This window comes from Canis lupus, chromosome 31, assembly GCF_011100685.1.
Source record: "Canis lupus familiaris isolate Mischka breed German Shepherd chromosome 31, alternate assembly UU_Cfam_GSD_1.0, whole genome shotgun sequence".
Taxonomy (NCBI): Eukaryota; Metazoa; Chordata; class Mammalia; order Carnivora; family Canidae; genus Canis; species Canis lupus.
Window position 1 is genome coordinate 34,058,264 of NC_049252.1, and position 15,992 is coordinate 34,074,255.

Here is a 15,992-nt window from a genome sequence, read left to right on the forward strand (position 1 = left end):
TTCAACCAAACAAAACTTCCCATACAACCAAGTGCATCTGATAAGAAAATAGTTCTTGAATTCTTCTTGGTTTTGGTTACAGATATAAAATATGAACTAACTTAACATGTATATGTAAAAAATATGTAGATGAGATAAAAATACATTTACTTTTCCCTGACAAAAGTGCTAAGATGGGCCTAATATTACCTAGGAGGCCAAATGATAGAATTTCAGTATATGAATTATATGATGGCATATGGAGCTGCTCATCATTTTCTGGAGCTCACACATCCATTTTTTGTGAGAAAATTCTCTTTGAAAATGGAGGATTTTACCAAAGAGGAAATAATAAGAACTTTCACTTCCATGAAAAAAAAAAAAAAAGTGGATGAGATGAACATGATATTTTTTTATTATTTCAAGTTCATAAAAAATTGCCTCTTACCATCATATAATGAGGCATTAAGCAGTAAATTTAAATTTATGTTTGTCCATAGAGAGTAAGAACTAACATAAAATCGGCAGAATTCTCAGTATAATCAGGGTGCTCTCCCAAACCATCCCTCATAGTGCAGTCCCCAAACCTTGACAACCACGTGCCTGCCATTCGGGAAGATCGACAAATTTGTTTCAATGATTTTAGTTCCTTTCTGCTCTTCTGTTTGCAGGAGCATCATCTGGGAAACCCTTCTGTTTCTAACGTACCAACAATGTCTGTGTGGTGGTGACTAGACAACTGACCAGAGGAAAAGGGTGGGAGAGATGCAGGGGGCAGGCTTTTAGGGAAGTAGGCTTTTAGGGAAGTAGGCTTTTAATAAATAGTTTGAAGTAGGACGTTAGCTTCTAAAAGGTTTCATTAACCCAACCCAACCCAACCCAACCCAACCCCACCCAACACAACCAGCACAATCTTTCCAGCAATCAAACAGGCTTAGAGAATGGTCATTTCTAGACAAATGTGCCCAGCTACAGAATGAGCTCACTTGACCATAGAAGGAACATCTCCCCTCCCGCCTTTCCCCTTTAGACAGCATCACTGGCGTGTCCTGTAAGCAAAGCAGCTGGTGATGTTTCACTGCACAGGGGCAAGCGTGATGCATGTATACTCTCTCTGTGTCCATTTTGGAACATTACAATTTCTAGGCCTCTGAAGTACGGACCTGTATTTTTTTGTCATTTGCCTCCATTTTTGTTGTAAGAACAGACAGTCTTTGTGTAAGTTCCTCCCTCTCTGCAAGATTTTTGTCTTCGGAAAGCTTCTGCAGTGCCTGTAAGGCGTCTTTAGTCTTCAGCAGCTCACTATCAGCTTCTTGAAGTTTCCTAGATGCACTTCTTTCCTTTTCCTGGGATTTCCTAAGTAGCTGCCTCAAATTTTTGACTTCGCTCTGATGTTTTGCCATAATTTGAGGTAGATTATTTTGTGAATTCTCATACTTCCCTATAGCTTTCAAGTGCCTAAGCTGAAGGTGTTTCAAAAATTGGTTTTCTATGACCGTGGCTTCCAATTTACGATGTGTATCACCTAGTTGGTTTTTTAGCTCCTTAATCGTATGAAGCCTTGCTGAGAGTATGCGATGAGTCATAGCATCTCTTCTTTGGGTAATCGTATTGTTTTGCGAACTTAAAAGTGGTGCATTCCAGTTGTGCTTTTTTTCAACTGAGATTTCCTTCTTGCCTGTGTAAGCAGATAATCCAGTTCATTACTAGTAATATGCATATGGATATGCAGATGTGCACGTATGTGTTACCCCTAGCCCCAGCCCACACCCATGCACACATACATAGGCAAACTAGAAGGGGAAAGAACATGTAATAAATAGCCATGTTCCAGGGTAGGGACTTCATATGCAAAATACCTCATTTCAGATCAGCAGTTTATTTAACATCTGAAGATTGTAAATCCTTTGTCCAAGGTTCTATAACCGCAAAGTAACACAGACTGGATTGAAAACCAGATCTTCTTTAGACTGGAAAACCTGTACTTATTTCTATTATTAAACCTTTACTAAACACCATAATAATCGATGACATTTACTAAGGGTTTATCATGTGTTAAACATTGAACTAAATGCTTTATGTAGATTATCTGATATAATCCTTCCAAAAATATGCTATGAGGCAATTCAAAGGTCACCTTAGCATCTAGTGATATATATGAAGATCTCATATATTCAAAAAGACCCTTAGAAGGCCATTGAACTGCTTAGAGGAAATAGACTGGTGTTCCATTTCTCAGTAAAGCCAACATAGACAATTTTTCCTGTTACTTTGGGCTTTAGAGGAAGTAGTTAGTTGGCTTGTATTCATAAGTCTATTTTAAACAAAATGTATCTAAATATTACCCCCAGCTTACAAGCATCAAGCTTATATAACTAAATTCAGTATGTCAAGTGTATATTTAGCACCACTGCATTGTTATCCCTTTTTAAAAATGAGCACACTGATACTTAGTGAAGTCACTTACCGATGGGCACACAGCTAGTAAGTGGTGAGACAGAAACCAGGTCCCATATGTATGAGCATTTGCACGACATTTTCGTACATATATGTGCACACTGCATATGTGTGTGTACATATTATTATATCTATATTCTGAGAGATTGAAACTAGATTCTAGAGTCTAAAAACAAACAAACAAACCAAAGTCTTCATCCTGGAGAGAGAAAATACTTAGTGAACAATGTCCCTGGAGTCCTAACTTTAAGCTGTTGGCCTTAGTGTGGACACATCATCTGAGACTTGGCTTAACATGTTTGGTATAGGTGGTGGAAAAGGTGATGGAAATGAGCCAACGGAAATTGAGGATGCTTTTGGGGATAAAGCATTTCAAGCATGACTATGACGGACCACATAGGAGTGACGATCATAGTGTCTGTGTCACATCAATAATTGAAGGGCTGTCTTTACAACCTCCAAAGGTCTTTTCCCATTGGGAGTGATTTAGTAAGGGCTCTGGTTAGATATTTGAGTATTTTGGGTTTTTGAGCACATTGGAAATAGGAAAGCAGAGGTCAGTCTCTAGGACACTAGAAGGCCAGGCACTTTAATACCTTGGGCGCTGGCTAGGGGAGCCCCAGACCCAGGCAGTATGCATCAGGCTGGATTAAAACAGGGGTGGAGGGGGTCCTTGGGTGGCTCAGTGATTTAGTGCCTGCCTTTGGCCCAGGGCGTGATCCTGGAGTCCCAGGATCGAGTCCCACATTGGGCTCCCTGCATGGAGCCTGCTTCTCCCTCTGCATGTGTCTCTGCCTCTCTCTGTGTGTCTCTCATGAATAAATAAATAAAATCTTAAAAAAATAAAAAAGGGGTGGATGGGGACTGTCATGTCCTATACCATGTCCAGCATGACTGCAACTTGACTCCCAACTTATAAGGTTCTACAGCTCTTGGGTGGTGTGACCCGGAGGAGAGAGGGATTTCCCTGGGACTAGAAGGATGAAGGGTGGTGGGTTGTGCGGGCGGTGGAGGCTTGTTCCTGACTTCTGCTGTGCTCGAGTGATGGTAAGGCAGAGTCAGCATGAGTAGGTGCCTGGGACTAATCCTTGTGGCCATGGGAGCACTGGCCAAGGCCCCAGGATGAAGTGTGTGTACAGGGCGTAGGTACTTTGAAAAACAAACAGGAGGTGTCAGCCTTTTCGTGATCACATGTGCTTGGACAAGAAACATATAACTGGTAAGAATGAAGGACCAGAAGCCCTTCCCCAAGTGTTCTTGTCTGTGTAAGGCCATCCACACCCCCTCTGTTCCCCAAACATGCCTGAGATTGAATTTTTTGCCTACCTTAGTGGGTGCTTGGGAGGAGGATGTGCCAGACTTGTTTGCTTCAGAAGATAAGTATACCACTTGTATTTGAGTGATATAGAATAAATTCATACTGTACACATTATGCATACTTGTATACTAATCAAGGTTATGGAAAGTTGAAACAGGGTTTAGTCCTTAATGATTTTGTATCTCATTATACTAACCTACACATACTGAGGATGATAAAATTTTTTCTCTTTTTCTTTTCTTTAGGGGAGAGGGGAGGGAGGGGGGAGGGGAGGGGGTGAGGAGGGAGGTAGGGAAGGGAGGAGGGAGGAGGGAGGGGAGGAGGGAGGGAGGGAGGGATGGGTGAGGAGTTGGAGGGAGGGAGGAGGGTAGGGAGCGGAGGAGGGAGGGAGGGAGAGAGAGAGAGAGATGAGAGAGGAGGGAGGTATTTCTATATCTCTCTCTAGATCGTCTGACGATACGCTCATTCTCATATCCTTCCTCTCCTCTCCTCTCCTCCTCCCTCCCCTCCCCTCCCCTCCCTCCCCTCTCCTCTCCTTTCCTCTCCTTTCCTTTCCATGTAGTGTATTATTAATTTCAGGGGTAGAATTTAGTGATTCATCAGTTGCATAGAACACCCAGTACTCATTATATTATGTGCCCTCCTTAGTGCCCATCACCCAGTTACCCCATCCCTCACCCATCTCCCCTTCAGCAACTCTCAGTTTGTTTCTTAGAGTTAAGTGTCTCTTACAATTTCTCATTTTATATTATAAGGCAGATTTGGCCTAATGATTACTCTTAATGATGTGACTAAATTAATTTTGGTGCACCAAAATTAATTGGTCCAAATTTATGACCAGGTATTATGACCAAATTATGACCACAATAAATATTTGTGGAATAAATGAGGAATCAGTTTTTAAAAGTTAAATTATCAGGTACTTAGAACTCAAAGTGCAGTTCCTACAGAAACAGTTGTATAAATGCTAACTGCCTTTCATACAGGCCCACAAAAGTGTAGAATTAATATAAGATGTATAGAGACATGATCCCTCTCCTAAAACACTGGGGCCAGACTGTTTCTGAATGATTATTATTATTTTGGTGCATATTCAGTATTTTCCATAGTACTCCCAGTAGGGTTGGGGACAGCACACTTTAACCAAAGAATATTTTTGTGAAATATAGGACTATTCCTACTAAGTGAAGTAAATAAAAATCAGCCTCATGTTAGTTAAAATCAGGTTTTTGTTGCCCAATCAGTTTAGGTGCCAAAGACAAAGAAAATGTTTGGTTTTCAGTGTTTTGTAAATTACAGATGTGGATAAGGGATTGTAACCACGAAGCCTAACCATGATGTGGGTTCTGTCGTGATAATCTTTCAAATGCCACTACTAACAGATTTCTTTTGACAGAATCCCAGGTGAGAGAAGGAACTGGACTTTTCATCTCCTACCCTGGGCCTTGCCAATGAGTGTCAGGCTCTCGCCTCTTTAGGAAAGGGGCTTTTAGCCTTTTGACAATTTGTTGGAAGCTCATGGGTCTTTCTCCTTAGAAAAGTTCACAAATGCAAATAGATAAAAGCAAAGATTTTCATGGGGTCCACAGACATGGGTCTTAGATTAAGAATCCCTACCCTACAGCTAGGAAGAAGGGGACTTGAAGATTCTAGATGATCCAAAAGTAGCATAGGGAGTCCCAGGTACACCTGGTCACTCAAGGCTGGGGGTGGGGGTAGGAGATACAGGGTAAACATGACAGTAAGGCAGGTTCCACATATACTGTTATGTACTTAAGTATTTTCCAACTGTTGACTGATGGTGGTTCTGGTGGTCACAGTGGAAGAAAGTTTCAGCTATTTCTAAATTAGGGATATTTATAAGTTTAGGATTGCCTAAAATGGGAGCAAGTGATCATGGTCCGGGCAGGAAGGCAGGGAATGAGATCAAGGGTGTCACAAGGCTCCCCAGTTTGGACAGTTTACGGAGCGATGGTGTTGGTACTCTCACAGTCCATGAGGGAATGATATTATTAACAGCCTCTTGAACCACCCCTGTTTCAAAGGATGATCTTTGCCTCACCGGACTTGGAGCCCTTCTTCTTGGGGTGTTGAAACCGGTTTTTACATTTCATTGGCAATTCAATCCTTGATTCTTCAGCTGAGATGAAAGGCAAGTAGCCAGTGAGATCCAAGTATCGTGGTACTCTGTAATGAGGCCACCTGTTAACTAAAAACGGAACCAACCTCACTACTAGGCTCCCAGGAGGATAGGTTGTGCAAGAGGGCTAGGCTCTACATTTTCAGCCTAACTTCCTGCCATCTTGTCACTATTCTTAATTTCTCTATTACATCATTTCTTCTATAAAAGTTCAATTATATATATACACACACATTTAAAATATGGGAGGACAATAAAACTAAATGTGGATTACTTCAAATACGAGTGCATTAAATAATAATGTCATTAGAAACAGAAATTTGGTCTTCCTTGGGAAATATTGTTTCTTACCTTTAGATTGGGAGATTTTAGAAACATACTGTTTCTTCTTGTCCGTTTCTTTTATTGCAGGCTTCTCTAAATAATTTCTGTTAAGAGCAGTTTCCGAACATTCAGAGAGAAAGTCTTCTGAGTAATCACAGCAGGAACTTAAACTTCTACAGGAACACTGAGATCTGCTATAGTCAACACTCCTATCGGAGGCACACCTGGAACTGCCCCTGGGACAGTCACCTGCACCCAGGCTGCTCTCACTCTCTGCAGCCATCCTACTGGGTCCTAATGCCACACTGGGGAGGTGCCCGGCTACGTCTGTTTCTGCTGGACCAGCCAGAGACATAGTTAACAACCTGACAGAAGAAAAGTATTTTTAGATGTATAGCTACTGACATTAAAATGAACGTATGCTTTAGTATATTTAACTATAAATGAAGGATTAGGAAAGGGAAGCAACACATTCTATTGAAGTTATTTTCCGGAAAAATCTCAATTTGGTTTTTATGTTTTTTTTTGTTTTTTTTTTTTCCCCACATAAGATATGGGACTCCTGAGACCAAACTTTGGTGAGATGAAACTCACAGATAATGTAAGATAAAGTTCACATCTGAGAACAACAATGACAACCATTTATGAATTAGTGAATTATATCCTCATTCTCTAAGAATGTTGACATTTTTTTGCCTCGAAGAAAATGACTGTATTTGCTAAGTTTGGATGGCTGGTGTGAAGTGCAACACTTAGGAAAGTCAGTGTAGATTAATAGTTTTCTAGTTTTCTAGAGCTAATATATAACTACATAATAGTTTTCTAGTTTTCTAGAGCTAATATTCATTCTAAAATTAAGAGTAATAGTGGGTACCAGGGATGTAAACTTGATCCATGATCATAAGTTTTTATATTTAAATTTAAAAGATTTGCATTCCTTTCTGTGCTTCCTTTGGATTATTATAACATGGATATGACTTCCCTAATTATATGCTACATGATGACAGAAGCAATTCAGAAAAACATGCTGATTTGCATGGGAAAATCATTCAAGTGTTAGAACCTTTTTGAGACAATCCATCCAGCAGGAAGTTTACATTTCTTTTATAAAGAACTGGTTGTATTTGTAGCTACACAAAGGCCAAACTTTTATAATGGATTTGGAAAAATCAAAACTAAGTTTGTCTATTATAAATTTAAATATTCAATGTGAAAAAGCAAAATCTTACTTGGGAATTAAACAGCAATAAAGTAAAGCAGACTTCAAAGAAATGTGTTTAAAAACTAAAACTGAAAATGAAATTTGATGATGTGATCCTAATGTCTCATCAGGGACAAAAGATACCACATAGTCCAAAGTCCTTGTAACCGAAGTCCATGCCCGAAAAGCTTAATTTAATTAAGATCTAGACAGAGTCACTTTTATTTCAGGTAGATCTGATTCAAATTCAGTACAATATAAGGTGATTTAAACATAGTAGTTCTTCAGGAATGTTTAGATTAGGAATGTTGTAGTTTACTGAATTACTCCCCAAAGCAACTTTCACACACTGTTTCAGGGTTCCACGTAGCTAAAACAACTCCTTGGCACTTTGCTCCTAGCACCCTGCTTAACTAACATTCAGTGAAAAATAAGTTACTGTATTTTACTTCCACTTTATTTTAAAAATTCTTGGTATAGAGCAGAGGCAGTAGTATTGAACTTGACTGAGCAGAATAATCCGTGTCACAAACCAGGCTGGATGACAATGTCTCTCACGCAAACTCTCCTACATGCACTCCACAAGGTCTGCAATACACCGTTCTTCTTGTTTGACCTAAGGGCCCTGGGAGAGATGACGGCCCACAGTTAACTGCACACTCCCCAAAATGACAAAAATTTCATAGGAAAGTTAGCTCTCTGAAGTACAAGGAGTCTAGCTCCAAGAGAGCTCAGGACAGCTACTACACTGCTTCTCACATAGATAGCCCTGATCCACGGTAATTTAGAAAGAGTGATTCCAATGTATGCAAACTTTTTAAATTTATTTTTCATTTTTTTGCAAACTTTTTTTTTTTTTTTTTTTTTTGCAAACTTTTAAAAAGTAATCTCTATGCCCAATATGGGGCTCGGACTCACAACTCTTGAGATCAAGAGTCACATGCTCCACTGACTGAGTGGGCTGGGTGCCCCTTACATAAACTTTTGATACTGTTGATAAGCCTTTGTCTAAAGTGAGAATTTAAAATGGAGAGAAAATGAAAATACAAGAAGGATCCCAAATGTGGGCCCTCAATAACACTAACTTTAGTTACACACCAGATGGCTCTGTGCTCCTCTATAAGGCCCCTGCATTAAGGCAGGTAACACCACGAGATCTGTTAGATCAGCATAGTCGACAGCAGTTCATAACAAAGGAACTCATCTCCTGGGGTCTTTACAAGGGTTATTTTTGTTTTCATTAAATACTCCCAATTCTTCTGTTTTATCAAGGAAGAAAAAGAGCAATTAGCTGCCATCAGACCCTTCCCAACAGGAATCTAATGTCCTCTCTACTGAGAGTTTTTGTTTTTCCTACCTCAGCCTCTGCCTCTTTCTGCATTGGCTTGACTCTCAAGCTTTCTTCTCTTCTCATGGAATATAGGCGGTGGTTTACCATCTCCCTACTACAGAAGTCTTAGTCCAAATTAATCCTACTATTAATATTAGTATTGTACTTAATCTTTATTTTTTATTAAAAATTTTTATGTGTATTTTTTATTGTAGTTCAACTGGCCAACATATAACACCCAGTGCTCACCCCATCAAGTGCCCCCCTTGGTGCCCATCACCCAGTCACCCCAACCCCCTGCCCACCTCCCCTTCCACTACCCCGTGTTCGTTTCCCAGAGTTAGGAGTCTCTCATGTTCCGTCACCCTCTTTGATATTTCCCACTCATTTTCTCTCCTTTCCCCTTTAATCCCTTTCACTATTTCTTATATTCCCCATATGAGTGAAGCCATATAATGATTGTCCTTCACTGATTGACTTACTTCACTCAGCATAATACCCTCCAGTTCCATCCATGTCGAAGCAAATGGTGGGTATTTGTCATTTCTAATGGCTGAGTAATATTCCACTGTATACATAGACCACATCTTCTTTATCCATCTGTCGATGGACACCGAGGCTCCTTCCACAGTTTGGCTATTGTGGACATTGCTGCTAGAAACATTGGGGTGCAGGTGTACTTAATCTTTAATGAGTGCTTTTACTTCCCACAAGCTGCGTTGACATCATCTACTCCCAAACTCGTGAAGGGAGCAGGCTCAGGTGAAGCAACTGTTCATGTTTTCCTGATTCAAAGTCAGGACTTTTTTCATTAAGCATCACAACTGCAAATATCACAGATCTAAGGCAAAGAATGGATCTTTCCAGACCCATTCTGCCATATAACATTGGGTAGACGCACATGAAGATCCTTACTTTTGAATCTTTGCAAACGGATTAAGAGACCAAGATGTTAGTGTGTAAGATCCCAAAAGATCAAAAATGTTCCTCTGTGGCCCTCATAATCTTGCCTGTCCTTGTCCCTGGGAGGGGCTCCTCCTTACCCCTTCTTGCTCATGACTTTAGCTCCTAACTTCTTCCCCATCCATCTTGATAAACCCAGATTGCTGTGAGAAAATAATACCCCCAAATCTTCTGGTAATCTGTGAAAAGAATTTTTGACCAGTTGTTCTTGGCGGACCATTCCTGCTAAAGCTCTATAAAACTTTCCTCCTTCTTCCTCAGACCACTCCTTTGAGAAAGCCATCCCAGCATTGTAGGATACAGGCTTAATTCAAGAGTGTTGTTCATTTATAGTCACAAATTGTCCAACAGCCACAGGAGTGGGAGTGAGACAGCGGAAGGTGATAATTTGAAGGCAGACCGACGTGGGTTTGAACCCGAGTCTGTCAATTAAGTGATCTTGGTCATCTGTAAAATTGAATAATAACACTGATTCCATGGAGTTAATATAGGGAGAAATGAGAAATTGTTTGTAAATACCTATCATGGTACTTGTCACATAGTACACAATCAACAAATACTAGTTCCTTCTTGGAAGAGTAATTCTAGGACAAACACCAGGACTCTCCAGGGCATTGCTGGTGTCTTTATGTGAGAGATGCAACCAAGAGTCAGTTTGTTTCCCCATCAACTATTGTACTGGGAACCGGTGCTTGACTATTGCCATTTGAAAACTCCCTGAAGATAGAGACTATATTTGTTCCTGTTGTAACTTCAGGCCTAGCAGAGTGCTGCCACCCAATTAGTATTTGTAAATGCTTGAATGACGATCATCATCACCACCATATACTGTATGCCAAACACAGAGGTAGGAGATTACATATAGTAGCTTACTTAATCATGAGGACAGTCCTGTGTAACAGGTATTAGTGACCCCATTTTACAGAAGAGCACAAACTCATCCAAGGTCACAGAGCTAGTGGGAAGGAGAACTGAGTTTTGAATCCAAGTCTGTTGGCCTTTAAAGAAAAGTGCTCCACATCACTTGCCATCAGGGAAATACAAATCAAAACCACAATCAGATACCACCTCACACCAGTGAGAATGGGGAAAATTAACAAGGCAGGAAACCACAAATGTTGGAGAGGATGTAGAGAAAGGGGAACCCTCCTGCACTGTTGGGGGGAATGTGAACTGGAAAACTGTGTGGAGGTTCCTCAAAGAGTTAAAAATAGACCTGCCCTACGACCCAGCAATTGCACTGCTGGGGATTTACCCCAAAGATACAGATGCAGTGAAATGGCAGGACACCTGCACCCCGATGTTTATAGCAGCAATGTCCACAATAGCCACACTGTGGAAGGAGCCTCAGTGTCCAACGAAAGATGAATGGATAAAGAAGATGTGGTCTATGTATACAATGGAATATTCCTCAGCCATTAGAAACAACAAATACCCACCATTTGCTTCAACGTGGATGGAACTGGAGGGTATTATGCTGAGTGAAGTAAGTCAATCGGAGAAGGACAAATATATGGTCTCATTCATTTGGGGAATAAAAAAATAGTGAAAGGGAATAAAGGGGAAAGAAGAAAAAATGAGTGGGAAATATCAGAAAGGAAGACAGAACATGAGAGACTCCTAACTCTGGGAAACGAACTAGGGGTGGTGGAAGGGGAGGTGGGCAGGATGATGGGGGTGACTGGGTGATGGGCACTGAGGTGAGCACTTGATGGGATGAGCACTGGGTGTTATTCTATATGTTGGCAAATTGAACACCAATAAAAAATAAATTTATAGAAAAAATAAAGTTCTTTTCACTTAAACCATACTACTTGACCCAAAATGGACATAATTTGACCCAATTTATTTATCACTACAATCTTAAAATGTTAAATTATGTCAAACCCTGTGATAAACCTATGAGAATCACTCTCTATTCAGCTTTTCATGTTTTACCTATAGTCCAGAGTCCCAAATCTGTGATTATATTGAAAATAATCCCTTATCCTTTAATCTTTCAGATTAATCACTACAACTCACTCAGAATCTGACATGACAGGAACAGGGAGATGATGGAATATAAGGAGGTTAGGGCAGAGGAGTGTTCTTTTCCACTGTTAGATTAGAATATTGAGGTTTTATGAGATGCTTATACTCCACTTCATGTACAGGTTTTTTTTAATTCCCTTTGAATCATATGCTCACATAGTTCTAAAATGAGCTTTGATTGCCCCACGTCTGATATAGCAGCGAGCTAGTCATCCTGGTCTCTTTGTTTAATAAATATTGATATTATGGGGGGGGGTGTAATTCTAATGGAAATCCATTGGTGCCAAGTAAGCCTTAATATCTATAAACAACCTCACTCTTAAAGCAATTCTATCAGATTAAAATGTACCCTAATGGGAGGTTTTATAGGTTTAGCTGTAAAAAAGAAGGGGCATTTGAAGGCATTATTGCTCTCCTCATTTAGATTTGCAAGAACCATAAGCCTCTATTGATGACTGAACTGTCCTACTGCATACGGTCTCCTGTGGGTCTCTATAGCTAGGAGGCAGTAACTGCTGCTTCTTCAAAAATGCTTGAAAAAAATCACATACAATTAAAGATGTCCAGTGAGATGCCATATTAGCAAAATTATCCATAATCTTTCCTGCTAATAATTCATCTAATGCAATTAGGTATAGTTTCCATAGGATGGGCCAAGATGTAGTCTTACCATAAAAATTTTTGTGTGTGGATGAGTGGGTAGAAAATTCTTTTTTGTCACCAATTATCTAGTATGTGTACTGTCTGCTTGTTTTCAGTGCATTTCTGTAGTATGTGGTATGAGGCATAGTTATTCTACTGTTGGTCACTATTATAACCTAAATCTATTTCACTGAAAAAAATGTAAGTAACTTCAGATTAATTACTGGGTTCATTCATCTATCACTGTCTCATAATTAAATAGGCACAAACACCTTATGCAGTAAAAAAAACAACAACAACAACAACAACAAAAAACAACAAAACACCTTATGTAGTAAAAGGGACTTTGAAGTGATCAGGTTAAGGGCCTTGAGTTGGAGACATTACCCATATGGGCCTGATGTAAACACAAACTATAATTTCCATTTATAGCCTCAATACATTAATTGTTTTGGAATTTATTAAGCTTAAAAATCGTCATAAATGCTTCACATAGTGCTACCTTCTTTTGAAACAATATGTTTACAACCCAGTAAGGTCTGGATCTGACCTGGCTGGCCCAGGGATTTACTAGAACTCATTAATGTCAGTGTTATTAATATTGGCATTTAGGTAAACTCGATGTGCTTCTTTCTGCTTAATAGACAATTGTTCTTAGTATTAATAGCAGTCTTGGACAAAAACAGGTCATAAGAAAAATGAAGACCAGTTTCACATTAAGCAGTTCAGAAATAATAGTACCAACACTTGAATGCATTTATTAGGTGATTCACCAACATTTAAATGATCATTTTTAACAAATCCAATAGGTCAACTTATTTGACTTACTGAAAGTATATATTTTATAAGAAAACTAATTTCTAAGCCATTGGGATACAATTCTTTTTTTTTTAAAGCACCTCTTTTATTGAGTATATAGCAAAACAGTATGCAAATGACATATAACAAACTGTGCATATTAAAAGTGTACAATTTGATAATTATAGACATAAGTATATACTAGTGAGATGAGCACCATCATCCAGAGTCAACACATCCAATGCCTCCAGAGGTTTCCTTGGACCCCCATGTCATTCCTTTCCCATGATGCTCCCTGCTCCCCACCCTCACCCCAGATAACCACTGACTGTATTTTGTTACCCTAGGTTTGCATTTTCTACAGTTTTATATAAATGGAATCATACAGTCTGCACTTTTATTTGGTTTGGCTTAACTCAGCATCATTATTTTGAGATTCATCCAAGTTACTCTGTGTATCAGGAGTTCATTTTTTTAAAATTGCCACGTAGTATCCAATTGTGTGACTTACATCACAATTTGTTTACTCATTCATCTGCTGATGGACTTTTCTGCTTTCTTCGTAGTTTGCCTATTACAAATACAATTGCTGTGAACATTGATACACATGTCTTATGTATGGACGTATGGTTTCTTTCCTTTGGGGTGAATGCCCTGGAGTAGCATGGCTGGAGTATATGGTAAGTATATGTTTAACTTCTTAGGAAACCTCCATACTGTTTTCTTTTTTTCTTTTTTTTTCTTTTTTATAAATTTTTATTTATTTATGATAGTCACACACAGAGAGAGAGAGAGAGGCAGAGACACAGGCAGAGGGAGAAGCAGGCTCCATGCACCGGGAGCCCGACGTGGGATTTCGATCTCGGGTCTCCAGGATCGCGCCCTGGGCCAAAGGCAGGCGCCAAACCGCTGCGCCACCCAGGGATCCCTCCATACTGTTTTCCAAAGTGGTGTACCATTTTGCATTCCCACCAGCAGTGTGTGAGTTCCTGCTGCCCCATACCCCTGCTGACGCTTGATATGGTCACTCTTTTTAAAAACTTAATTGGTCTGTTTAGTGATATCTCATGTGGCTTTAATTTGCATTTCCCAAATGACTAATAGTATTGAACATCTTTTCATCTGCTTATTTTCCGTCCTTATATCTTCTTCCTTTTTTTTTTTTTTTTTCAGGGGTAGGTGAAGTATCTGTTCAAATCTTTTGTCTGTTTTTAAATTGGGTTGTTTGTTTTCTTATGGTTGACTTTTCAGAGCTCTTTTATACTCTGGACATAAGTCCTTTATTAGATGTATGTTTGCAAATATTTTTTTCAAGTCTGTGGCTTGTGTTTTCATTCCCTTAAAAGTGTCTGCAGATGTTTTTAATTTTGATGAAGCCCAATTGCCAATCTGTTCTTTTAAGAATGATCCTTAGAATGTTGTATCTAAGAAATTTTTATATAACTTGAAGCCACAAAGATTTTCTCCCAGAAATTTTATAGTTTTATGTTTTACTTTGATGTATCTTGAGTTAATTATTATGGATTAGAAATTGATCAAAGTTTTACTTTTTTGATATAAGGTTATCAATTGTTCCAGCACCATTTCTTGAAAAGACCAACCCTTTTCCACTGAACTGCCTTTGCACATTTATAACTGAGATGCCCATATGTAGGTCTATTTCTTTGCTCTCTCTTCTGCTCTGCTAGTTCTTACCTTTACACCAATACCACACTGTTCTGGTTACTACAGCTTTAAAATTAATCTTGAAATGTGATAATATTAGTCCTCCAACTCTGTTCTTTGTTTTTTAAAGTTGTTTGGCTCTTTTATTCAGGTCTTCTGAGTTTCCATGGGAATGTTAGAATCAGCCTCTCAGTTCCTTCAAAAAACCGAGTGGGATTGTGATTGGGATTATGTTGAGTCTATGGATAAATTCACAGAGAATTGACACCTTGACAAAACTGAGCCTTCTATCCATGGGTACGGCACAGTTTTGGTTAGGCCATCTTTAATTTCTCTTAGCAATGTTTCATAGTTTTTGGTGCACAGGTCTCTCACATCTTTTTTCAGATTTATCCCTAAGTATTTCTTAATTAAAAAAATATTTTTATTTATTCATGAGAGACACAGAGAGAGAGAGGCAGAGACAGGCAGAGGGAGAAGCAGACTCCATGCAGGGAGCCTGATGTGGGACTCGATCCCGGGACCACAGGATCATGCCCTGGGCCAAAGGCAGGCGCTAAACTGCTGAGCCACCCAGGCGTATTTCATATTTCATATTTTTGATGATAACTGCTATTATACTGGTTTTAGTAAGTGGTATCATCTTTTAATTCAATTTCCAATTGTTTGCTGCTAGTATACAGAAATACAATTGATATTTCATATTGATGTTGTATCCTGTAGCTTTGCTTATTGGTTCTAGTAGCTTTTTTGTAGATTCTATCACAGATGATGATGTCAACTGTAAATAAAGAGAGTTAAATTCTCCTTTCCTAATATGGACCCTTTCATTTCTTTTTCTTGCCTGATTGGTTGGTCAGAATCTCTAGTACAATGTTGAATACAAGTGTTGGTAAGAGTTGATGTCCTTGTCTTGTTTTGGATCTGAGAAGGTAAGCATCCAGTCTTTCACCATTAAGCCTGATGTTACTGTAGGTTTTTCCTTTATCAGACTAAGGAAGTTTCCTGCTATTAATTATCTAAGGAAGTGAGGTAAATCTTGAAGGAAAAGTGGGAAGAGAGAGGTTATCAAGAGAGAGAGGGAAAAGATAAAGGCAAGAAGCAAAGAGAGTTAGGAAATGAGAGTCCATGGGAGGCTCCTGCC

General features: G+C 39.3%; 1 protein-coding gene across 3 annotated transcripts in view; it reads right to left on the bottom strand.

Annotated features, from left to right (window-relative positions):
• LCA5L (lebercilin LCA5 like) overlaps positions 1 to 15,992 on the bottom strand; it is a 49,390-nt gene that overhangs the window by 15,872 nt on the left and 17,526 nt on the right. For all 3 annotated transcript variants that reach the window (XM_038581511.1, XM_038581512.1, XM_038581513.1), the window contains 3 exons: positions 6,246 to 6,583; positions 5,817 to 5,963; positions 1,143 to 1,657 (listed from right to left, as the gene is read on the bottom strand). In XM_038581511.1, the coding sequence (XP_038437439.1) occupies positions 1,143 to 1,657; positions 5,817 to 5,963; positions 6,246 to 6,573 (990 nt within the window). In that variant the 5' untranslated portion in view covers positions 6,574 to 6,583. The remainder of the gene's footprint in view (positions 1 to 1,142; positions 1,658 to 5,816; positions 5,964 to 6,245; positions 6,584 to 15,992) is intronic.